Consider the following 27,561-nt stretch of genomic DNA (forward strand, 5'->3'; position numbering starts at 1 on the left):
ATGTAATTTGCCTATTATTGCACTCCTACCAGTATTTACCTTATTCTTTGACAACTATTATCGAAATCCAACTTATTACAGAAAAGTATTGTCGGATATAAGTTATATTGAGCGTTAAGATGCTCGAAAAGGATTTACACGAAATTAAGATTTTTTGAGATCCGCCTGTTTGAATGGCCAATTTTGTTCATGGTAAATTAATTTGTTGTGTACAATTATAAGAATACCAAAACCTAAGTATATAATTAAAGAATTTGAATAAATAGATATTGTTTTAAAATTCATGTCAAAATTACTTGATTTCATCCTGAATATATCTACCCTTATATATTCACCCTTTCCCTCCTTTATTAAAGTCGCTGATTCTTCAATAATCAGCAAGATTCATATTGTCAACATGCTCTACTTTTTAAACACAAAAATATATATAAAACAGTATCAAATGATTTTCAGTGTTTGAATAAAAATATTTTATCAAAATAAATCAATCAGCTTAAAGAAATTTGAATCAAAAATTTTTCTTTCTCTCTCTATTTCCAGTTCTTGAGTTGAAAATTTAAATCTCAACAATTTATCCCAGTAATGAGCGACTATTTTTCCCAAGCTTTCTCCCAAGCGCTGTTCCACGATTCCCTGGTTGCACCCTGGTCACTGGTCGCACAATATCTAGGATCATTGAAGCTATTGGGAGTGTGCCTGTTGCTCTCTACAGACCCGAACTGTTTGTTACTTTCAGCTGAGCTAAAGTGCCTGCTGAAATCTGCGACGTTAAATTGAGGTGAGTTACAGTTGGAGCAGAATTGAGGTTGCTGGACAGGTTGGTAACCACACATAGGAGGTGGCATGTAACCCCACCAATAATAGGGGGGTCCCTGTGGGGGGCCACAATTCGGTTGAGAGCCGAAATTCGGCAGAGGGCCACAATTCGGTTGAGGGCCACAATTTGGTTGAGGGCCACAGGATGGCGGGGGGCCACAAGCTGATTGAGGGCCACAAGCTGGTTGAGGGCCACAAGCTGGTTGAGGGCCACAAGCTGATTGAGGGCCACAAGCTGGTGGAGGACCACAACTTGGTGGTGTGCTACAAGTTGGAGGGGCACCGAAGGAAGCCGGAGCACTGCAGTATGAAGGATACTGGTACGAGGAGGAGTAAAAGGAAATTCCTGAATCTTTGCTCTGTTCTCTGCAAAGATCGCCGGGGCGATGGTGACAATGGTGAGCATAAGGTTGACGTGACGCAGAATCAAAAGAAGAACTGGTAGATTGGCATCCTGCTCGTCCGGAGGAAGCTACAGAGTGCAACATGTTTCCAGGTAACTCATCGTAAGTAGGGTCAGTGCTGCTGTAATAGGGCTTGTGCAGGAAACTCATATCCTCAGATGGCATCCTGGCGTAGCAAGGTTTAGGTGCAGGTGGTTCTTGTGGAGAGGTTCTCTTAATCATCAGGGGGTCGTGCTCCGAGTTAGCTACAAATCCTTGTGATACAAACCGAGCGAGGGGCTTCTTTGCGGGAACTTCGCAAACTGCAGTAGAAGAATTTTGAAGGATTTCAAACTTTGGCGGGAAGAAACCTCTGTAATCAGTATCGTAGCTCTTATCAGTAAACTCGTATTTAAGACACAGGTAGTTCTCGAGGAGGAACTTGACATTGATAGCCTTGGAGTGGATAATACACCCGGCAGAAGACACGGCTTCAGACCTCCACTTGGGGGTGTGTGGAGACAGGATATTACAGTTCGCAAACTCTGCTGCGGCAGACTGGGTTCTACGATTAGGCTGACCTTTGGGTGAAGCCATATTCAGGGATTTAGGGGGTTTCCTCGCTTTCTTCTCATTTTTAGACCTCCTTCTAGTTCTAGTTACATTCTCGTTACCAGTAGTATCGTTATCAGAGTGTGACTTTTGTGAGGGTGGTTTTTGTGAGCCACAAGTTGAGGGAGTTGAACTAGGAGCGTCCTCTTCAGCTTCAGGCATTAAACTCAAACTACCCAGCGCTTCTGTAAACAGGGACAAATCCTCCTGGTAGTGGTTTACGTCCTGACTACTAAAGTTGAACACTGACACATTCTCATCTGCAGAACCTGGCAGTTGAGCTGATTCCAGCGAGTCTGGGATTTTACCTAGGATATGAGTTCGAGATAAGAAAAGCAGTTTACCAAGAATATGAGTTTAAGATAAGATAAGGGTTTAACCTAGGATATGCGTTCGGGATAAGGAAGAAACAAGGGTTTATCTAAACGAAAGACAAAACACCCGTTAACAGTGCGTACGTTACCAACAGAACATTTGTTTTTAAAAGTGAGTTACAACATAATACATAACGCTAATGCAGAATTCAGAGTATTAAACTTAAAGTTTTGTGTAATCTTTAGTAAGTACCATATGCTAACACCTCCGCTATTCCGACAAGGTTCCCAATATACAGAATCTTAACAAAAAGACACCTTACAGACCGGACATTTGTGCAACAAATAGACCATTACGCAATGCATTCCTCAACTCTAAGAATAGCCCGAAAAAAGAAGCTAAAAACCGGACCTGATCTAATAAGCCTAGAGAAGTTAATTTCTAAAAATAGATTGCAACTAACCCAGACTGCCGAGGCTACTGAGCGCCGTATCTCCATCTAACTCCTGTTTCCCGTCTGGTTCAACCTTTTCTGACATCTTAATCTTTCGGGGATCTGTTCCGCTGGATGAACCTCTAGACTGAAAAATAATACTTCATTAACAACAGCTTACTTATCTTAGTATTTTATTAACAGATTTACGTATAACATAAAATAAAGGATTTACAAGTTCAGAGATAAGTACATTTCCGGTCTTCAACCAATAATAAAATATGACAGAAGTAAAACTAACCTTTTGAGTAACTTTGACGTTAGATCTGAGACTATTAAGATCAGTAACAGTGCCTGTCTCTGACTTGTTATTTGACCAGCCGTTGAAGACTGAGTCTGGAGTTGGGGCGCTTTTACTGCTCCGTTCACTCTTAACTTCAGACACACTTCCAGTTAAATCCTCGTTAGAGAAGTCGTGTGAACTACCTTTGGAGTCTGTGTGGGAGCTGTTACTCTCTGGGAGTGGCTCTTTCTCGGGGGTTGAGGGGAGGGCAGGTTCAGAGGATGGCCCCTTACTTCTTCTCAGGAGATCTGTTATTTGGTCGTAGGGTGGACCTTCTTTAACTTCTACCTACAAGACAAACAGTGTAAGAGGGTGATAAATCACACAGAGACACACTAGAGACACACACAAGAGACACACACTAGAAACACACACAAGAGACACACACTAGAGACACACACTAAAGCACTAGAGACACACACTAGAGACACACACTAGAGACACACACTAGAAACACACACTAGAGACACACACTAAAGCACTAGAGACACACACTAGAGACACACACTAGAAACACACACAAGAGACACACACTAGAGACACACACTAAAGCACTAGAGACACACACAAGAGACACACACTAGAAACACACACAAGAGACACACACTAGAGACACACACTAAAGTACTAGAGACACACACAAGAGACACACACTAGAGACACACACTAAAGCACTAGAGACACACACTAGAGACACACACTAAAGCACTAGAGACACACACTAAAGCACTAGAGACACACACTAGAGACACACACTAGAAACACACACAAGAGACACACACTAGAGACACACACTAAAGCACTAGAAACACACACAAGAGACACACACTAGAGACACACACTAAAGCACTAGAGACACACACTAGAGACACACAGGAGACACACTGGACAGCGCAGTGTCCAGACACAAACTAGAAACACACTAGGCTAGACGGTGCAAACAATCTGATGAAAGGTCGTTAACACTTATCTTATACTTGACACAACTAGTTATAACAATAATGGTGCATACATATGTATATCAGAGAAGGTATATTTTAATACTTTCATTTTAATACTTTCAACACTACTATATAACAAATAATTTGAGGAAACGATGTAACAGAGTCGATATATTTTAATGTTGCCATGGGGTGGCAAGTCCCCATACATCGCAGTCCGGTAGTTTCATTGCGTCTTAATATATATTATTATAAAGAAAACCGTGCAGAAATATACGACAATCGACATAAATGTAACATTCGGAAGGAAATACGACTAAGACTGTGAAAACGAAGAGATTGCGAATGAATATTATTCATAAAATATTTCAAACTGGTCCTTGATAAAGCAAACAAACAAAAGTATAGCCGATTGAAAGTTGCCCTCCGAGAGGATTTCTAACAAGGTTACTAGAGATCATTATCTCATTTACCCGTTAATATGTAGGCGGGGGAAAGCGGTGGATAAAGGAAGTGGAAGCGTGGGGCGGTGCATAATGCTGCTCACATAATAATTAACATAATTAACAGTGCAACACAGGTAACACAGGTAACAGAGGTAGAGAGAAAACTAACTCGCACCGTCACACGCACCATCATGACCTTCTCAGGACACGTAATATTATAACATCAGAACAACATGACATCCACTAGTTTTAAACTTGACGTCATGAAGGCCATTTGATGAGCCGTTCTATTTTTAGCGTATGTGATATTTGTGAGAATATTTGTGAGAAAGGAAACCTGATACTTCTCCCCCAGATCCTGTATGAACATGTGCTCCTTCTGGGAGGCGATGATGGAGATGGTTGAGCCGTACTTCCCAAACCTTCCTGCTCGACCTGGTTAGAGTGAAGTTAGAAGACGGATCAGACAAGGGCTGGGTACAGTTCAGGGTGAGTTCACTGGGTGAGCAGGGTGAGTTCACTGGGTGAGTTCACTGGGTGAGCGCATAACACATCCAACAAGGAGTGTAACACACCTAATAAGGAGTGTAACACATCCAATAAGGAGTGTAACACATCCAATAAGGATCAGGAGTGTAACACACCTAATAAGGAGTGTAACACACCTAATAAGAAGTGTAACACACCTAATAAGGAGTGTAACACACCTAATAAGGAGTGTAACACACCTAATAAGGAGTGTAACACACCTAATAAGGAGTGTAACACACCTAATAAGGAGTGTAACACACCTAATAAGGAGTGTAACACACCTAATAAGGAGTGTAACACACCTAATAAGGAGTGTAACACACCTAATAAGGAGTGTAACACACCTAATAAGGAGTGTAACACACCTAATAAGGAGTGTAACACACCTAATAAGGAGTGTAACACACCTAATAAGGAGTGTAACACACCTAATAAGGAGTGTAACACACCTAATAAGGAGTGTAACACACCTAATAAGGAGTGTAACACACCCAATAAGGAGTGTAACACACCCAATAAGGAGTGTAACACACCCAATAAGGAGTGTAACACACCCAATAAGGAGTGTAACACACCCAATAAGGAGTGTAACACACCTAATAAGGAGTGTAACACACCTAATAAGGAGTGTAACACACCTAATAAGGAGTGTAACACACCTAATAAGGAGTGTAACACACCTAATAAGAAGTGTAACACACCTAATAAGGAGTGTAACACACCTAATAAGGAGTGTAACACACCTAATAAGGAGTGTAACACACCTAATAAGGAGTGTAACACACCTAATAAGGAGTGTAACACACCTAATAAGGAGTGTAACACACCTAATAAGGAGTGTAACACACCTAATAAGGAGTGTAACACACCTAATAAGGAGTGTAACACACCAATAAGGAGTGTAACACACCTAATAAGGAGTGTAACACACCCAATAAGGAGTGTAACACACCTAATAAGGAGTGTAACACACCCAATAAGGAGTGTAACACACCTAATAAGGAGTGTAACACACCCAATAAGGAGTGTAACACACCTAATAAGGAGTGTAACACACCCAATAAGGAGTGTAACACACCTAATAAGGAGTGTAACACACCCAATAAGGAGTGTAACACACCTAATAAGGAGTGTAACACACCTAATAAGGAGTGTAACACACCAATAAGGAGTGTAACACACCTAATAAGGAGTGTAACACACCCAATAAGGAGTGTAACACACCTAATAAGGAGTGTAACACACCCAATAAGGAGTGTAACACACCTAATAAGAAGTGTAACACACCTAATAAGGAGTGTAACACACCTAATAAGAAGTGTAACACACCTAATAAGGAGTGTAACACACCTAATAAGGAGTGTAACACACCTAATAAGGAGTGTAACACACCTAATAAGGAGTGTAACACACCTAATAAGGAGTGTAACACACCTAATAAGGAGTGTAACACACCTAATAAGGAGTGTAACACACCTAATAAGGAGTGTAACACACCCAATAAGGAGTGTAACACACCTAATAAGGAGTGTAACACACCCAATAAGGAGTGTAACACACCTAATAAGGAGTGTAACACACCCAATAAGGAGTGTAACACACCTAATAAGGAGTGTAACACACCTAATAAGGAGTGTAACACACCTAATAAGGAGTGTAACACACCTAATAAGGAGTGTAACACACCTAATAAGGAGTGTAACACACCTAATAAGGAGTGTAACACACCCAATAAGGAGTGTAACACACCTAATAAGGAGTGTAACACACCCAATAAGGAGTGTAACACACCTAATAAGGAGTGTAACACACCTAATAAGGAGTGTAACACACCTAATAAGGAGTGTAACACACCTAATAAGGAGTGTAACACACCTAATAAGGAGTGTAACACACCTAATAAGGAGTGTAACACACCTAATAAGGAGTGTAACACACCTAATAAGGAGTGTAACACACCTAATAAGGAGTGTAACACACCTAATAAGGAGTGTAACACACCTAATAAGGAGTGTAACACACCTAATAAGGAGTGTAACACACCTAATAAGGAGTGTAACACACCTAATAAGGAGTGTAACACACCTAATAAGGAGTGTAACACACCTAATAAGGAGTGTAACACACCTAATAAGGAGTGTAACACACCTAATAAGGAGTGTAACACACCTAATAAGGAGTGTAACACACCTAATAAGGAGTGTAACACACCTAATAAGGAGTGTAACACACCTAATAAGGAGTGTAACACACCTAATAAGGAGTGTAACACACCTAATAAGGAGTGTAACACACCTAATAAGGAGTGTAACACACCTAATAAGGAGTGTAACACACCTAATAAGGAGTGTAACACACCTAATAAGGAGTGTAACACACCTAATAAGGAGTGTAACACACCTAATAAGGAGTGTAACACACCTAATAAGGAGTGTAACACACCTAATAAGGAGTGTAACACACCTAATAAGGAGTGTAACACACCTAATAAGGAGTGTTACACACCTAATAAGGAGTGTAACACACCTAATAAGGAGTGTAACACACCTAATAAGGAGTGTAACACACCTAATAAGGAGTGTAACACACCTAATAAGGAGTGTAACACACCTAATAAGGAGTATTCCAGAACAGCGGTGTGGATGTGAGCTGACCTAGAAGAGAACTAGAGGGGAACTAGCTCTAAAAGAGCAGTGAAGTGTTTGAATATAGTGTTAAAAGTAAGTGACGTGTTGTGATACTTGATAGTTCACATTTAGTGCAGTTCACTTCGTTGAATATTAATGAGCATGCACAACTGTTCTGATTGTATCATCATTTTACGTTTTATTAAATCATCATGGGAAATATAGTCACCAGGTACTGGTTGTGGGAAATATGTTAACAGATCTAACATTAATGGGGGGTATCGTGATCGTAGTTCTCTCACGAGCTAGGCTCTGTGAAGGTAAGTGACCTTACTTACCAGCTATGTGAAGGTAAGTGACCTTACTGGCTTACTTACCAGTGAAGGTAAGTGACCATACTCACCAGCTATGTGAAGGTAAGTGACCTTACTTACCAGCTATGTGAAGGTAAGTGACCTTACTCACCAGCTCTGTGAAGGTAAGTGACCTTACTCACCAGCTATGTGAAGGTAAGTGACCTTACTTACCAGCTATGTGAAGGTAAGTGACCTTACTCACCAGCTCTGTGAAGGTAAGTGACCTTACTCACCAGCTATGTGAAGGTAAGTGACCTTACTGGCTTACTACCAGTGAAGGTTAGTGACCTTACTCACCAGCTATGTGAAGGTAAGTGACCTTACTCACCAGCTATGTGAAGGTAAGTGACCTTACTCACCAGCTATGTGAAGGTAAGTGACCTTACTTACCAGCTATGTGAAGGTAAGTGACCTTACTTACCAGCTATGTGAAGGTAAGTGACCTTACTTACCAGCTATGTGAAGGTAAGTGACCTTACTCACCAGCTCTGTGAAGGTAAGTGACCTTACTTACCAGCTATGTGAAGGTAAGTGACCTTACTTACCAGCTATGTGAAGGTAAGTGACCTTACTTACCAGCTATGTGAAGGTAAGTGACCTTACTTACCAGCTATGTGAAGGTAAGTGACCTTACTTACCAGCTCTGTGAAGGTAAGTGACCTTACTTACCAGCTATGTGAAGGTAAGTGACCTTACTTACCAGCTATGTGAAGGTATGTGACCTTACTCACCAGCTCTGTGAAGGTATGTGTGAGGGTCGGGGTTCATAAGCGTGTTTACGGGGAGGTCCATGTTGATGACCAGGTCCACGTGCTCGTTATCTATACCACGTGCCGTGACGTCAGTGCTTATCAGTACACGAAATCTGCAATTAAATCTGATTAGAGGCATTGTTTTTAGGAAATATTCAAATGTTAGGCTAGCAAGACTTTATTAAGATCTCTAATTAGGAGATGAGATAAAACACAAGATATATGATATAAGGCTGGACTACCTGCATTCCCTAAAATCAGCCATTGCTTGTGACCTATCTCTTTGAGCCATGTTTCCTGCTATTAGCTGTAAATAAGTTATTATTTGTACAACATTATCTAACAAAATACATTTAATTCGCTATTTGTCAAATAAATGAGTATTTAGCAGTAATCGCCGTGAAATCCCGGCGCCGGGGGAGCTATTTCTTCCCGGCCCCGGCCCCGGCCGATTTTCAATTTTTGCCGGGAATTTGGCCGGGAATTTTTGATCGAAATCGGCCTAAAACTTTCATATAAATCTTAAAATGGATTTTCAATTTTGAAAGGATGATGTCCAGAGTGCCAACTTTTATTTACTGTTTCAGCTGAACAAAATTATTTTACCAAAATATATATGAAATCTAATTACCTTCTAAACTGTTCAATTGATACGAACATTATATTGTCAAGTAAAAATAAGTTCAGATCCTAACTCCTGAAAAGTTCTAACTTGGCCGTGGATTTATTAAATTCACGGCCCCGGCCCCGGCCAAATTCCAGAACGGCCAATTCCCGGCCCCGGCAAAATTTGGACATTCCCGGCCCCGGCCCCGGCCCCGGCCAAATCCTACCCCCAGTCGTTTACTGGTATTTAGTGATTACTCTTGATGCGTTTCAAATAATGTAGAGTTGAAGGAAGAAGTAACAAAATCTGTGACACTGTGGTGACACTATGACACTGTGACACTGGTGTGACACTGTGACACTGGTGTGACACTGTGACACTGGTGTGACACTGTGACACTGGTGTGACACTGTGACACTGGTGTGACACTGTGACACTGGTGACCCAATCAAATGTTGTGTGCTTTATAGCCACGATTCAAGTATCACAACAACTACTGTTGATTAGGTGGGATCAGCATGGTTACCATAGCAGCATGGTCAGCATGGTTCCCATGGTTACCTGGTTAGAGAATCCCTCTCTGGTGAGACACAGACTGATCTCCTCAGCTCCTGTCTGATAGTTGGAGAATACCAAACATTGTTCAAATGTCACGTTAGACAGGATCTCCACCAATCTAATGGGGTTAAATATTAAGTCACTGCTATTGGTTAAAAGATATTCTCACAAAAACCAGGTTAAAATGAACAATGAACAATAGTTTAAAATATTTACGGTGGGATCTGCGTTAGACTACATACTAGTTACATCATCTTAAGCCATTGGCTATTCTGTTAACGTCTTCACGATCAAAACACGATTACAACTTATACGGAACAACGAATGAACAAGTCACAATAAACTGCTCTCTATTTTAATTGAGCTAAAGAATATCCTACAAAGAAACCTATAATTGAGCCAGAACTATTTCTGATTATACCTGGATATCTTGTTGCAGAATATCTGGTGTTTGACTTTGTCCGTTTTAACAGTGTAGTAAAAGTGGTGTATACCCTCCAGACCCATATTATCCGCACTTATCCGCACATAGTAGGGGTCCCTCATCAGCGTGTTGAACTTAGTGTCTATGTCCTGTAATAGCCACTAGTGAGCTAGTATAACTACTACTGCAACTGGTAGTGTAGCTATAAGTGTAACTGGTACAGTATATCACGAGCAGAAACGTGCACCACCGCGAAATTTAGACCCAGACCGCAGTCTTTGAGGTATTGGCCGTCAGATCAACAAATACAGCTGTTAATGATAAATTAGTTCTTCAATGTAGAGTGATATTAAGAAATCAATTCATATACATCAGTTACACAACCAAATACCATCATGTACACAGTAGACGGCGGTTTGGATATCTAAAAGTCAGACCGCGGTCAGACCGCTGCCGCCGACCAACTTTGGCGTCCAGACCGCCGCCGCCTATTGCCTAAAAGTAACACGGTGCACATCTCTGATCACGAGTTAAGGTGAGACCGTATTAACGTTACTCATCATAATATTATTACAAATAGAATTGACCTGAGATCAGATCACAACTAACTAAAAAGTATATATGAGTTCTAGTTAGTAATAGAGTATGAAGCGCGCTATATTCTTACTAACCATTTATTAATATTTGTTATAACTAACCATATTATTAACGTATTATATAAGAAGACGATCAAGCAGCAAGTTATAATATATCGTATTGAGCTGTGTGAATTGTAATTTGTGTTTGGTGAAAACAAATCGTCGGTTTCGAGACAGAACGATGTTCAGTACCACAAGTAACATTGAACTAACTACTAATACTTAATTAGCACTTAGGAAATCAGTACTTATCTACTACTAGTAATGGTGCGGCATTGTTCTGATCTGCTTTACAGACAGGTAGTATGGATAGACTAGAGAGGTGTGTTATTATCAATGGGTGCGGTTTGTAAGTGTTCTGTCACATATACTGAAATTGCTTTTTTTTAAATGGTGGGCGCCAGTATTAATAAAAACCTAGCGAAAGAAAGGACAGTTTTAACTTCAATTTAAGATTTAATTACACAGACAGAGTCTGTTACCATAGCTACTAGGGAAATGTGATACTAACTGCACAATAGTGGTAGGTTATTATTCAGTTGTACAAATACTGAATACTAGGTACAAACAGTTGGTAACAACTTTAATGCTAAAATAATTTAATTACTTCCAGTCCAGTCATTATCAAACCCACATTTATTTATCAAAACTAATCATAGTAAGGAAATATTCTATTTTACATTTTTAAACTGTAATTTCTATACCTGTACTATACCTAAATAAAATCTCTTTACACAGAGAAAACAACAACGGTGGCGAGAACCTAAAAAAAGGGCACACAATGATTATTAATTACATACCTCGATATAAATCCGTGGTATGCAAACTCGCGCCATTGAGAGTGAAAAGGAGAAAAGGGAGGGCTAAATATTTGGAGAAACAGGTTGGTAGAAGTTGTGCGTAGGGGTAACTTGATACACGAACTTGTGGTACAAATAAGAAATACTATGCAGGAACCACACGTAGGAGTAACTTGATACACGAACTTGTGGTACAAATAAGAAATACTATGCAGGAACCACACGTAGGAGTAACTTGATACACGAACTTGTGGTACAAATAAGAAATACTATGCAGGAACCACACGTAGGAGTAACTTGATACACGAACTTGTGGTACAAATAAGAAATACTATGCAGGAACCACACGTAGGAGTAACTTGATACACGAACTTGTGGTACAAATAAGAAATACTATGCAGGAACCACACGTAGGAGTAACTTGATACACGAACTTGTGGTACAAATAAGAAATACTATGCAGGAACCACACGTAGGAGTAACTTGATACACGAACTTGTGGTACAAATAAGAAATACTATGCAGGAACCACACGTAGGAGTAACTTGATACACGAACTTGTGGTACAAATAAGAAATACTATGCAGGAACCACACGTAGGAGTAACTTGATACACGAACTTGTGGTACAAATAAGAAATACTATGCAGGAACCACACGTAGGAGTAACTTGATACACGAACTTGTGGTACAAATAAGAAATACTATGCAGGAACCACACGTAGGAGTAACTTGATACACGAACTTGTGGTACAAATAAGAAATACTATGCAGGAACCACACGTAGGAGTAACTTGATACACGAACTTGTGGTACAAATAAGAAATACTATGCAGGAACCACACGTAGGAGTAACTTGATACACGAACTTGTGGTACAAATAAGAAATACTATGCAGGAACCACACGTAGGAGTAACTTGATACACGAACTTGTGGTACAAATAAGAAATACTATGCAGGAACCACACGTAGGGGTAACTTGATACACGAACTTGTGGTACAAATAAGAAATACTATGCAGGAACCACACGTAGGAGTAACTTGATACACGAACTTGTGGTACAAATAAGAAATACTATGCAGGAACCACACGTAGGAGTAACTTGATACACGAACTTGTGGTACAAATAAGAAATACTATGCAGGAACCACACGTAGGAGTAACTTGATACACGAACTTGTGGTACAAATAAGAAATACTATGCAGGAACCACACGTAGGAGTAACTTGATACACGAACTTGTGGTACAAATAAGAAATACTATGCAGGAACCACACGTAGGAGTAACTTGATACACGAACTTGTGGTACAAATAAGAAATACTATGCAGGAACCACACGTAGGAGTAACTTGATACACGAACTTGTGGTACAAATAAGAAATACTATGCAGGAACCACACGTAGGAGTAACTTGATACACGAACTTGTGGTACAAATAAGAAATACTATGCAGGAACCACACGTAGGAGTAACTTGATACACGAACTTGTGGTACAAATAAGAAATACTATGCAGGAACCACACGTAGGAGTAACTTGATACACGAACTTGTGGTACAAATAAGAAATACTATGCAGGAACCACACGTAGGAGTAACTTGATACACGAACTTGTGGTACAAATAAGAAATACTATGCAGGAACCACACGTAGGAGTAACTTGATACACGAACTTGTGGTACAAATAAGAAATACTATGCAGGAACCACACGTAGGAGTAACTTGATACACGAACTTGTGGTACAAATAAGAAATACTATGCAGGAACCACACGTAGGAGTAACTTGATACACGAACTTGTGGTACAAATAAGAAATACTATGCAGGAACCACACGTAGGAGTAACTTGATACACGAACTTGTGGTACAAATAAGAAATACTATGCAGGAACCACACGTAGGAGTAACTTGATACACGAACTTGTGGTACAAATAAGAAATACTATGCAGGAACCACACGTAGGAGTAACTTGATACACGAACTTGTGGTACAAATAAGAAATACTATGCAGGAACCACACGTAGGAGTAACTTGATACACGAACTTGTGGTACAAATAAGAAATACTATGCAGGAACCACACGTAGGAGTAACTTGATACACGAACTTGTGGTACAAATAAGAAATACTATGCAGGAACCACACGTAGGAGTAACTTGATACACGAACTTGTGGTACAAATAAGAAATACTATGCAGGAACCACACGTAGGAGTAACTTGATACACGAACTTGTGGTACAAATAAGAAATACTATGCAGGAACCACACGTAGGAGTAACTTGATACACGAACTTGTGGTACAAATAAGAAATACTATGCAGGAACCACACGTAGGAGTAACTTGATACACGAACTTGTGGTACAAATAAGAAATACTATGCAGGAACCACACGTAGGAGTAACTTGATACACGAACTTGTGGTACAAATAAGAAATACTATGCAGGAACCACACGTAGGAGTAACTTGATACACGAACTTGTGGTACAAATAAGAAATACTATGCAGGAACCACACGTAGGAGTAACTTGATACACGAACTTGTGGTACAAATAAGAAATACTATGCAGGAACCACACGTAGGAGTAACTTGATACACGAACTTGTGGTACAAATAAGAAATACTATGCAGGAACCACACGTAGGAGTAACTTGATACACGAACTTGTGGTACAAATAAGAAATACTATGCAGGAACCACACGTAGGAGTAACTTGATACACGAACTTGTGGTACAAATAAGAAATACTATGCAGGAACCACACGTAGGAGTAACTTGATACACGAACTTGTGGTACAAATAAGAAATACTATGCAGGAACCACACGTAGGAGTAACTTGATACACGAACTTGTGGTACAAATAAGAAATACTATGCAGGAACCACACGTAGGAGTAACTTGATACACGAACTTGTGGTACAAATAAGAAATACTATGCAGGAACCACACGTAGGAGTAACTTGATACACGAACTTGTGGTACAAATAAGAAATACTATGCAGGAACCACACGTAGGAGTAACTTGATACACGAACTTGTGGTACAAATAAGAAATACTATGCAGGAACCACACGTAGGAGTAACTTGATACACGAACTTGTGGTACAAATAAGAAATACTATGCAGGAACCACACGTAGGAGTAACTTGATACACGAACTTGTGGTACAAATAAGAAATACTATGCAGGAACCACACGTAGGAGTAACTTGATACACGAACTTGTGGTACAAATAAGAAATACTATGCAGGAACCACACGTAGGAGTAACTTGATACACGAACTTGTGGTACAAATAAGAAATACTATGCAGGAACCACACGTAGGAGTAACTTGATACACGAACTTGTGGTACAAATAAGAAATACTATGCAGGAACCACACGTAGGAGTAACTTGATACACGAACTTGTGGTACAAATAAGAAATACTATGCAGGAACCACACGTAGGAGTAACTTGATACACGAACTTGTGGTACAAATAAGAAATACTATGCAGGAACCACACGTAGGAGTAACTTGATACACGAACTTGTGGTACAAATAAGAAATACTATGCAGGAACCACACGTAGGAGTAACTTGATACACGAACTTGTGGTACAAATAAGAAATACTATGCAGGAACCACACGTAGGAGTAACTTGATACACGAACTTGTGGTACAAATAAGAAATACTATGCAGGAACCACACGTAGGAGTAACTTGATACACGAACTTGTGGTACAAATAAGAAATACTATGCAGGAACCACACGTAGGAGTAACTTGATACACGAACTTGTGGTACAAATAAGAAATACTATGCAGGAACCACACGTAGGAGTAACTTGATACACGAACTTGTGGTACAAATAAGAAATACTATGCAGGAACCACACGTAGGAGTAACTTGATACACGAACTTGTGGTACAAATAAGAAATACTATGCAGGAACCACACGTAGGAGTAACTTGATACACGAACTTGTGGTACAAATAAGAAATACTATGCAGGAACCACACGTAGGAGTAACTTGATACACGAACTTGTGGTACAAATAAGAAATACTATGCAGGAACCACACGTAGGAGTAACTTGATACACGAACTTGTGGTACAAATAAGAAATACTATGCAGGAACCACACGTAGGAGTAACTTGATACACGAACTTGTGGTACAAATAAGAAATACTATGCAGGAACCACACGTAGGAGTAACTTGATACACGAACTTGTGGTACAAATAAGAAATACTATGCAGGAACCACACGTAGGAGTAACTTGATACACGAACTTGTGGTACAAATAAGAAATACTATGCAGGAACCACACGTAGGAGTAACTTGATACACGAACTTGTGGTACAAATAAGAAATACTATGCAGGAACCACACGTAGGAGTAACTTGATACACGAACTTGTGGTACAAATAAGAAATACTATGCAGGAACCACACGTAGGAGTAACTTGATACACGAACTTGTGGTACAAATAAGAAATACTATGCAGGAACCACACGTAGGAGTAACTTGATACACGAACTTGTGGTACAAATAAGAAATACTATGCAGGAACCACACGTAGGAGTAACTTGATACACGAACTTGTGGTACAAATAAGAAATACTATGCAGGAACCACACGTAGGAGTAACTTGATACACGAACTTGTGGTACAAATAAGAAATACTATGCAGGAACCACACGTAGGAGTAACTTGATACACGAACTTGTGGTACAAATAAGAAATACTATGCAGGAACCACACGTAGGAGTAACTTGATACACGAACTTGTGGTACAAATAAGAAATACTATGCAGGAACCACACGTAGGAGTAACTTGATACACGAACTTGTGGTACAAATAAGAAATACTATGCAGGAACCACACGTAGGAGTAACTTGATACACGAACTTGTGGTACAAATAAGAAATACTATGCAGGAACCACACGTAGGAGTAACTTGATACACGAACTTGTGGTACAAATAAGAAATACTATGCAGGAACCACACGTAGGAGTAACTTGATACACGAACTTGTGGTACAAATAAGAAATACTATGCAGGAACCACACGTAGGAGTAACTTGATACACGAACTTGTGGTACAAATAAGAAATACTATGCAGGAACCACACGTAGGAGTAACTTGATACACGAACTTGTGGTACAAATAAGAAATACTATGCAGGAACCACACGTAGGAGTAACTTGATACACGAACTTGTGGTACAAATAAGAAATACTATGCAGGAACCACACGTAGGAGTAACTTGATACACGAACTTGTGGTACAAATAAGAAATACTATGCAGGAACCACACGTAGGAGTAACTTGATACACGAACTTGTGGTACAAATAAGAAATACTATGCAGGAACCACACGTAGGAGTAACTTGATACACGAACTTGTGGTACAAATAAGAAATACTATGCAGGAACCACACGTAGGAGTAACTTGATACACGAACTTGTGGTACAAATAAGAAATACTATGCAGGAACCACACGTAGGAGTAACTTGATACACGAACTTGTGGTACAAATAAGAAATACTATGCAGGAACCACACGTAGGAGTAACTTGATACACGAACTTGTGGTACAAATAAGAAATACTATGCAGGAACCACACGTAGGAGTAACTTGATACACGAACTTGTGGTACAAATAAGAAATACTATGCAGGAACCACACGTAGGAGTAACTTGATACACGAACTTGTGGTACAAATAAGAAATACTATGCAGGAACCACACGTAGGAGTAACTTGATACACGAACTTGTGGTACAAATAAGAAATACTATGCAGGAACCACACGTAGGAGTAACTTGATACACGAACTTGTGGTACAAATAAGAAATACTATGCAGGAACCACACGTAGGAGTAACTTGATACACGAACTTGTGGTACAAATAAGAAATACTATGCAGGAACCACACGTAGGAGTAACTTGATACACGAACTTGTGGTACAAATAAGAAATACTATGCAGGAACCACACGTAGGAGTAACTTGATACACGAACTTGTGGTACAAATAAGAAATACTATGCAGGAACCACACGTAGGAGTAACTTGATACACGAACTTGTGGTACAAATAAGAAATACTATGCAGGAACCACACGTAGGGGTAACTTGATACACGAACTTGTGGTACAAATAAGAAATACTACGCAGGAACCACACGTAGGAGTAACTTGATACACGAACTTGTGGTACAAATAAGAAATACTATGCAGGAACCACACGTAGGAGTAACTTGATACACGAACTTGTGGTACAAATAAGAAATACTATGCAGGAACCACACGTAGGAGTAACTTGATACACGAACTTGTGGTACAAATAAGAAATACTATGCAGGAACCACACGTTGGAGTAACTTGATACACGAACTTGTGGTACAAATAAGAAATACTATGCAGGAACCACACGTAGGAGTAACTTGATACACGAACTTGTGGTACAAATAAGAAATACTATGCAGGAACCACACGTAGGAGTAACTTGATACACGAACTTGTGGTACAAATAAGAAATACTATGCAGGAACCACACGTAGGAGTAACTTGATACACGAACTTGTGGTACAAATAAGAAATACTATGCAGGAACCACACGTAGGAGTAACTTGATACACGAACTTGTGGTACAAATAAGAAATACTATGCAGGAACCACACGTAGGGGTAACTTGATACACGAACTTGTGGTACAAATAAGAAATACTATGCAGGAACCACACGTAGGAGTAACTTGATACACGAACTTGTGGTACAAATAAGAAATACTATGCAGGAACCACACGTAGGAGTAACTTGATACACGAACTTGTGGTACAAATAAGAAATACTATGCAGGAACCACACGTAGGAGTAACTTGATACACGAACTTGTGGTAAAAATAAGAAATACTATGCAGGAACCCCACGTAGGAGTAACTTGATACACGAACTTGTGGTACAAATAAGAAATACTATGCAGGAACCACACGTAGGAGTAACTTGATACACGAACTTGTGGTACAAATAAGAAATACTATGCAGGAACCACACGTAGGAGTAACTTGATACACGAACTTGTGGTACAAATAAGAAATACTATGCAGGAACCACACGTAGGAGTAACTTGATACACGAACTTGTGGTACAAATAAGAAATACTATGCAGGAACCACACGTAGGAGTAACTTGATACACGAACTTGTGGTACAAATAAGAAATACTATGCAGGAACCACACGTAGGAGTAACTTGATACACGAACTTGTGGTACAAATAAGAAATACTATGCAGGAACCACACGTAGGAGTAACTTGATACACGAACTTGTGGTACAAATAAGAAATACTATGCAGGAACCACACGTAGGAGTAACTTGATACACGAACTTGTGGTACAAATAAGAAATACTATGCAGGAACCACACGTAGGAGTAACTTGATACACGAACTTGTGGTACAAATAAGAAATACTATGCAGGAACCACACGTAGGAGTAACTTGATACACGAACTTGTGGTACAAATAAGAAATACTATGCAGGAACCACACGTAGGAGTAACTTGATACACGAACTTGTGGTAAAAATAAGAAATACTATGCAGGAACCCCACGTAGGAGTAACTTGATACACGAACTTGTGGTACAAATAAGAAATACTATGCAGGAACCACACGTAGATACAAAAAACAACGGTGAACTGCGAGCTAAATATATTAAACCAAGGAAAATAGCGTCGAATTCCAGATTTAATTCCAGATGGTTAAGTTAACTAATTGCTGGCCATGTTTCAGCAGCAATACCGTGTAATTACTTTTAATTGTTCAGATTTCTGTTGATTACCGGTGTTATATTTTAATATGCTTATATATGGCAGAATATGTTTAATTTTTATACCGCAATAACTTAATAAGGTTACAGGACAGGAAATATTTAATATGACCAGCGGTGTATTTTAGAGTTCCACGTTAATCAGCTGATAAAATATTGCACTACATTAGATTACTATACAAAAAGCTATGTATGTTTTGTATTATTCCGCCATTTGGGATTTGAATGGCAAAAACTGAAATTGAAATAAGTTGGGTGAGTGTTAATATCGCCTCAAACCTTCCAATAAAAGTGGTATCTGTCCCACATCCCCACATAACAAGGACCAGAAGTGCGAATATCACACTTTCCGAAGCCCTATTTCCAAGTGACCGATCTCAAATCGATTTTTAATCGATCAGCTTTTTAAAGCTTTAGTTACTTAGTAATAGTCCACCATACACGTACTACTCTCAGCTACTAGATACAAGTATTATGATAGTATTTAAAATTCTGCCTGTAGCTGTATTAAAACGCTAAAACAGACAATATACTAATTGTTATGATATAGCCAAAGGCTAACGAAAACTAGACTTATAATACAACGTTTGATTAAATAATTGTGCTAGACCAGTGTTGATTATTGCAGTTGTTAAAATAGTAATAACGCTCAATATCCGTGTTAAAAGATTAAAAGTATACATTGGATATTGTATCAGTGAAGTGTAATCAATTTATAGACTACGATCTGAAGAGGTCTCATCTTGTAATCAAAACAGACAGTACTGTATGAAGTGATAACTGCGTGAAGTTGTACTTTCAGAACCATAACGTGGGTTACATAAAATTTTGGTTCGACTCCTGATCCTCGCTCAATTCAAGTTACAAGTACAGGCTTTACTGATAAACATGAGACTGCTTTTACATGTGATGACTGGAGAGCTGGAGGTTTTTTAACAGGGAGATAAAAAGGATACATTTTCATGCCTCGGATTGGCTTTTACAGGCCTGCACCGGGTGAAGAGAGCTTATATCTGTTATTAATATTAGTGAATTTTGTTAAGTAAAAACTGTGATAGTATAACAGTAATAGCATCCTCGTAATATTATAATAATATAATACCATTTTAAACACGCATTACGCCATTATGAAAATGGAGTAAAATTACAATAAACCGAACTGAGATCGAAGGGTTCCAGAAAACTGCACAATAACCACGCCACTCACTGGTCAAGCGAAGGTAATCAGGATGGATAATGTAAGCCCTCCTGTCCTCAGTCACCTAATAGTCAATGGAACAGCATGTGATCTAAAGTTGAATAGGTTTGAGGTCTGCCTTCTCAAGTTACTAGTTAATAAGTCTAATATGTAGTTGTTATAAGCTGCACCTCCCATTCAACTGTTTATTATTCGATGGTAGAGAAAATTTGTCGTGCGAGGTACAATCGCCGCGAAATTCTTGTTTATTAGTGGAAATAGCTTCCTCTCTGGTATGCAAACATGCATGTAAAGTATGGTGAACAACAACCACACTAAAACCAATATGTTGGCGTCACTTGGGACATAATATGCCATCTATGACTATATTCTATAAACCTCCTAAATTATAATATATAAATAATAATCCCAGTAATATACAAGTATAGAAGAATATTCCCAGCCCGAGTGTAGATTCCTGAGTGTCTAGGTATAGCGGGGAGGTGTGACGTCACGTGAATCCTCGGAGAAGGTGTGACGTAGCGTGTATCCACGGAAAAAGAAGCCACAAAAAGAGGGAATAAGTGTCAGTACGGACGGACGGATGTGACAAAGTCCGCGGAATGCGGAGAATTTCTAGTACATTCTTAACGAGCTGGGCTTTAACAAAAGAGTACATGTACGTAGTTGAAAAGAATTGTGAAAAAATGCATCTTATGAATAAAATAGGGACAAATCACGCGTTTCAAAATTTTAGGAGCTGAAACATAGTAACACTACGTCATAACAAAGAAGCAGACAGTTATTAGGAACTGTTTCTTATTTTCAAAAAGTTATTTATATTGTGCGAAAATGCCTGTATTATGAGAACTAGTGTAGTAAGTTTAAATGTTTATGAACTATAAATTTAACAATATGTAGATGAGAATTGTCTAGATTTGTCAATTAATTTCCTACCACCAACCAAGGACGAATCTACATAAAGTGGGTTGAAAAATGAACACCCAAACAATAATCACCTCCTCCTTCTCCTTCTCCTTCTCCTCCTCATCTTCCTCTTCGTCTGAAGAAGAGTAAAGTGAGTTGAGCAGCTCGTGCTCACTCAAATTGCTCATCATCTTCTTGGTCAGTATCTCTCTTAACATCCGGCCACTCATCCTGTCCTCTGGTGTTCAAATAAATATGTGAAAATGTACCTCAAAGTATGGATATTGATATCGGCTTAAAATGTAGCAAAACATCTATCATCCTCGCAACAAGATGATTTTCAGAAGACCACTTCCAAAAGAAATGGCAAACTAAGACAAATAACGACAAGAAATGACAACGTAAGACAAAAAATGGAAATTAAAACAAGAAACGACAAACTAAGACAAGAAAAAATAACGTAAGACAGGAAACAATAACGTAAAACAAGAAACAATAACGTAAGACAAGAAACGATTTAAACGAAAAACAAGAAACAATAACGTAAAACAAGATACAATAACGTAAGACAAGAAATGACAAACTAAGACAAGAAACAATAACGTAAGACAAGAAACAATAACGTAAAACAAGAAACAATAACGTAAGACAAGAAACGACAAACTAATACAAGAAACAATAACATAGAACAAGAAACAATAACGTAAAACAAGAAACAATAACGTAAAACAAGATACAATAACGTAAAACAAGAAGCAATAACGTAAGAAAAGAAGCAATAACGTAAGAAAAGAAGGTAAGGAATGACAACGTAAGCAAAGTGACGGATGTTCTCCCAAACGTTCAATTAGCACTGCATCGTTAGCAGGATCTTCTTTATTAACATCTCTGTTAAGTTATGTGAGCCGACCATCGCAGGAATAACGTGGTATAACATGCTGCTATATCCTCCGGTATTGGATTGCAAAATCCCATAATTTCCCACAACAGCAAAGATTACCAACTATATGGGATATTGAGAGCATGTCACTCTGTTATGATGTTCTAATGTTGCAAACTCCCCGCTCTCAACAGCTCTGTAAGGTTTCTGCCAGGTACTTGTGAAGCAACCTGACAGACTGACGTATACTCCACAATATTAAGAAGCTTGAGAAACTAATAATACGCCCTGCATTCTTACTCGGGGATAACGTTTCGAGTTTAGTTTAGAAGATTAGTGAGAGAACAAGGTGACAACTGATATTATAGCCCTGTAGGCCTGTATGTGACATACAAAGACACGCGTCTAGTCAATATACTCACCAGTTATTATGCAGACGTAATTGTGTACTAATTTTAAGAATAAATACTAAATAGTGAAGCCATGTACTCGTACAGTGCAGTACAGGGCGGGATTTGGGTTCCAAAGGAGACTGAAAACCGGTCCGTTTTGACAACGTCTTGACATTTTGATATTTAGTGTAACTTCTAGAGGAGTCTTAAAGTGCCTCAATACAGAGGGGGGGGGGGGGCGGGGGGTCGAGGGGGTGGCCGGGGTGGTCGAGGGGAGGGGGGTCGAGGGGGGGGGGGGGGGTGGGTACGGTCAGGCTCTACAATTTCCATCACACAGAACATTTTTATTTTGCATGTCTTTCTTGGTTTTGAAGCGGAAAGATTAATATAATTCGCTATGATACTAGTTATTGAAACCTCTCGCATTTTAAATGCTCTGGAGGATAAATAAACAAGAACAGTAAACCTACGTCAGATGGCTCACAACCAGAATTATGCATTTTCAAAGCGACGAATACAAACCTTCAAAATATTTAATACGGTAGTATAATCGAATTCAATGCAAAATTTATTTTTATACTTTATTATATTCACAAAATAACTTTCCACTTAGACCCCTTCAAACAAGTCCCCTCAACGTTCAATAAAACAATGGACGTAAAATGTTGGTATGAAAAACATAAACTACGTACAATTTGGTACATCACTCGTTGATAGTGACGAGCAACAAAACTTTTATTGTTTACTACAGGGTACGCTTCACGCTTGCCAGGGCCTCAATAATAACGCATTACAACATACAAGAGCAGACAGTTTACTACAGGGTGCACTTGCCAGGGCCTCATTAATAACGCATTACAACATACAAGAGCAGACTGTTTACTACAGGGTACGCTTGCCAGGGCCTCAATGATAACGCATTACAACATACAAGAGCAGACTGTTTACTACAGGGTACGCTTGCCAGGGCCTCAATGATAACGCATTACAACATACAAGAGCAGACTGTTTACTACAGGGTACGCTTGCCAGGGCCTCAATAATAATGCATTATAATATACAAGAGCAGACTGTTTACTACAGGGTACGCTTGCCAGGGCCTCAATAATAACGCAATGCAACATACAAGAGCAGACTGTTTACTACAGGGTACGCTTGCTAGGGCCTCAATAATAACGCATTACAACATACAAGAGCAGACAGTTTACTACAGGGTACGCTTGCCAGGGCCTCAATAATAACGCATTACAACATACAAGAGCAGACTGTTTACTACAGGGTACGCTTGCCAGGGCCTCAATGATACCGCATTACAACTACAAGAGCAGACTGTTTACTACAGGGTACGCTTGCCAGGGCCTCAATGATAACGCATTACAACATACAAGAGCAGACTGTTTACTACAGGGTACGCTTGCCAGGGCCTCAATAATAATGCATTATAATATACAAGCGCAGACAGTTTACTACAGGGTACGCTTGCCAGGGCCTCAATAATAACGCATTACAACATACAAGAGCAGACAGTTTACTACAATACAGGGTACGCTTGCCAGGGCCTCAATAATAACGCATTACAACATACAAGAGCAGACTGTTTACTACAATACAGGGTACGCTTGCCAGGGCCTCAATAATAACGCATTACAACATACAAGAGCAGACTGTTTACTACAGGGTACGCTTGCCAGGGCCTCAATGATAACGCATTACAACATACAAGAGCAGACTGTTTACTACAGGGTACGCTTGCCAGGGCCTCAATGATAACGCATTACAACATACAAGAGCAGACTGTTTACTACAGGGTACGCTTGCCAGGGCCTCAATAATAACGCATTACAACATACAAGAGCAGACTGTTTACTACAATACAGGGTATAATGACACTAAATTACGTAATGCTACATCACGTGATGTTCACTTCAAGCCATATAACGTTATTATACCAAGATGGCATGAGCAGTCGTAGCTTGGAGTGCCGTTTGAAGGCTGGATTAATCTAAATTTTCTGATGTCATGAATAAACACTCTCCAGCTATTTTATTGTTCACTAATAAAGGTCAATTACACCGTGGTATACAGGTTAGTGATACATAATAATTATCATTATTTGGTGAAGACGTCGAAACATTCTGTAAGTATTGAACTATTGAAGATGATGTAATACTCAATACTCATTTAGTTTTAAGATATTTAACAGTATAATATGTAAGTTAAAGTATGTGACTAGAATAGAGTAGGAGCTATTCTTTACATATCAGTAAAATATATAGCAGTCTTCAAACTTAAGTAGAGGCCATACTAAGCTACCCAATTAATTAAGTAATAATTAATGGACAAGTTGACTGAACTTCCTATTTTGATCTGACAGGTACCACAAAGGTCATTTTATCAGCTTTCAGAAAGGAAAGATTACACTGCACAGAGCGAGGATACGTAATGCGGAAAGAAAGGAACGCAAGAAAGGAACGCTAGCTAGAGGGAGAGTCTCCAAAACGCGTAGAAAAGTACAATTAGCTACTTCCCCTGTATTTTTAGTGTGTCCTGAGAGACGCAGAACGGGATATTCAATAATATTGAGATACTACCAGGCCACGTAACGACACTTTTAAATAATTTCTATAGTTACACTAAATTTTAATCGTCTAATAACAATAATAAATTATATTGATTAATTATAGCAAACTAAGAATATAAACGAATACAACATCTTTGGAAAAAAGGCAGCATCGCGGAAGTTTCTAATTCTTCGGAAGATGAGTTTAAAAATGTGAAAATACATCCTCATTTCTGTGTTTGGCAGGAGGTATGAGGTATTTAGAGATAATCTCACTACGTACCTTGTGGTATGTGGCGCTCATTGCTAGTACTTGTTTACTAGCCGGTAACTGGGATGCCAGGCATTTCACTTGAGTGTAGAAACTATCGTCAACTAGCTTATCTGCTTCGTCTAGCACCAGCGTCCTGAGGCAACATCGTGTCAGTTGGTCCGTCCGTTCGTTGGTCCGTTTGCGCCGTGCATACAACATACATGAATACCTGCTTGAGTGCGGACACGAGTCTGTTCGTTTGTCCATTTTTTCGTTAGTCTTGTTTTGTTAAATTTAAATACGCCGTGAGTCAACCTATCAGAAGACGTTTGAACATATAGTTCATGAGATTCTCAAACCTACTATCATAATCCTGATTTACATTGGTAATGTGCCAATAACCCTGGTTACAAATTAGATGCAATACAATGCTTGTAGTTGTCACACTAAAATACCTATACTTTAGCGCTATAAGGTTTTAGAGTTTACTGTTCAGTTATTATTTACAACTGTACCCGTCTTTTAGTCTTCAGTACAGAACTTAAGATTTAAACAGGTGACCTTATCACTATGTTAAGGTTTACTAACTCCACATTTCGCAATGACATAACTTCTTAATAGCTTATAAAATCACAACGATTAACGATATAGGTAGCAATTACAAAGCAGCTGGGAGCATGAGCTGTTGCATTCCGTCATCCCAAACACACGTGTACGCGCGGTATGCAGTCCAGTAACTCTAATACCTGAGTAAGTAGCTGACTCTACACAGCACAATATATTATTAACCAGGTATGTAATGTTAACTAACCTGACACACTCTGTATCCAGCACACCATCTTCTATTAGATGTAGCAACCTCCCGGGGGTGCCTATTACAATGTGAGCTCCTAACACTGACTCCTGAACAGAACCAGGGTGAGGAGGAGGGAGGGGGAGGAAGGAGAAGAAAGGGGGGGGGGGGGGGGAGAGAGAGGAGGGGAAATACTTGATAATTTCTCAATTAACGAAAAGTAAAGTAGAGGTAAAGTTTAAGGGTTTTCATGAAAACTAACCTTATCTTCATTGACATCAGTTCCCCCAATAACAAGAGAACACTTGAGATGATTAATGTCACAAGATAGGACTGACAAGACGGTTCGTATCTGTGCTGCTATCTCTCTAGTGGGAGCAACAACTACACACTGACACTGGGAGAGGCACTGTTACTTCACACAGTCAAACAATCTAGTAATTATAATATAGTAATAAGTAATTAATTAATTATAACTTATTATTATTAAGTAGTCAGCCCGAACGTTGCATCCCCCGCCTGAACAAATACAAACCTTTTGAACTTTGATATTCATAGCCTCCAGTATAATAACTCCAAAGACGCAGGTTTTGCCTGTCCCAGATTTAGCCTGAGCAATGAGATCCAGTCCAATGCGCCCGATTGGAATAGCTTTCAACTGTATCGGTGAGGGGCGCTCAAAACCTATACAACAAAATCATTATTACCGATATTTAGTTGGTAATTAGTCATATCACAAAGTACTGTATTAATAGCACAGAGAGTGATGGCGTTACTCTCAGTGATTTCAGACATCATGACTTATTTGTGGTAAAAAAGAGCTAACCTGAGTTCTTGAGACCATTGAGAACTGCAGGGGAGAGATGCAGGGCAGAGAAATCAACATTCTCTTCGGTGAAAACATCGTTAGTCCTCTTGACCGCGTCGATTTTGTGCGCTATTGGCTGAACGTAACGCGGCATCTCTCACACCATCAGAGCTAATAAAGTTAGAAATTTATAATGTAAAGAGTGTGGGAAACTTAGAACTTTATTTTCCTAAGAAGATTGAAACATGAATATCATTACAATGACAACACATTAGGCCAAGGCAAGATCAGTTTATAAAACCGTTACTGTTCTAATAACAACTTACAATGATAAGACATGCCTGACAGAATGACCAGTTTTAAGAGAGAT

General features: G+C 39.3%; 1 protein-coding gene across 2 annotated transcripts; it reads right to left on the reverse strand.

The window, feature by feature from the left end:
- Window positions 1–234: 234 nt before the first annotated feature.
- LOC134819111 (probable ATP-dependent RNA helicase DDX20) lies at window positions 235–27,389 on the reverse strand. 2 transcript variants are annotated; one of them, XM_063828883.1, is made up of 13 exons: window positions 27,210–27,389; window positions 26,919–27,067; window positions 26,646–26,780; window positions 26,402–26,493; window positions 25,621–25,744; window positions 10,142–10,293; window positions 9,724–9,838; window positions 8,798–8,862; window positions 8,535–8,668; window positions 4,627–4,724; window positions 2,861–3,190; window positions 2,590–2,707; window positions 235–2,119 (listed from the first exon to the last, which is right to left on the reverse strand). In XM_063828883.1, exons 1-13 carry the CDS (start codon window positions 27,343–27,345, stop codon window positions 591–593), a joined length of 3,177 nt encoding a protein of 1,058 aa, XP_063684953.1. In that variant the 5' UTR covers window positions 27,346–27,389; the 3' UTR covers window positions 235–590. The 2 variants fall into 2 exon arrangements, with proteins under 2 accessions (XP_063684953.1, XP_063684954.1); XM_063828884.1 differs by lacking the exons at window positions 25,621–25,744; window positions 26,402–26,493; window positions 26,646–26,780; window positions 26,919–27,067; window positions 27,210–27,389 and adding an exon at window positions 21,598–21,739.
- Between the last annotated feature and the right edge of the window lie 172 nt (window positions 27,390–27,561).

Source organism: Bolinopsis microptera, chromosome 8, assembly GCF_026151205.1.
Source record: "Bolinopsis microptera isolate Bmic1 chromosome 8, MBARI_Bmic_1.0, whole genome shotgun sequence".
NCBI lineage: Eukaryota > Metazoa > Ctenophora > Tentaculata > Lobata > Bolinopsidae > Bolinopsis > Bolinopsis microptera.

Excerpts from the sequence above, each read along its gene's own strand:
- LOC134819111 (XM_063828883.1), bottom strand. The coding sequence starts at position 27,345 with ATGCCGCGTTACGTTCAGCCAATAGCGCACAAAATCGACGCGGTCAAG. Across the intron at positions 26,494-26,645 it reads CTGATGTCAATGAAGATAAG|GAGTCAGTGTTAGGAGCTCA; the intron begins GTTAGTTTTCAT and ends GGTTCTGTTCAG. Across the intron at positions 4,725-8,534 it reads CACATACCTTCACAGAGCTG|GTCGAGCAGGAAGGTTTGGG; the intron begins GTGAGTAAGGTC and ends CACTCTAACCAG.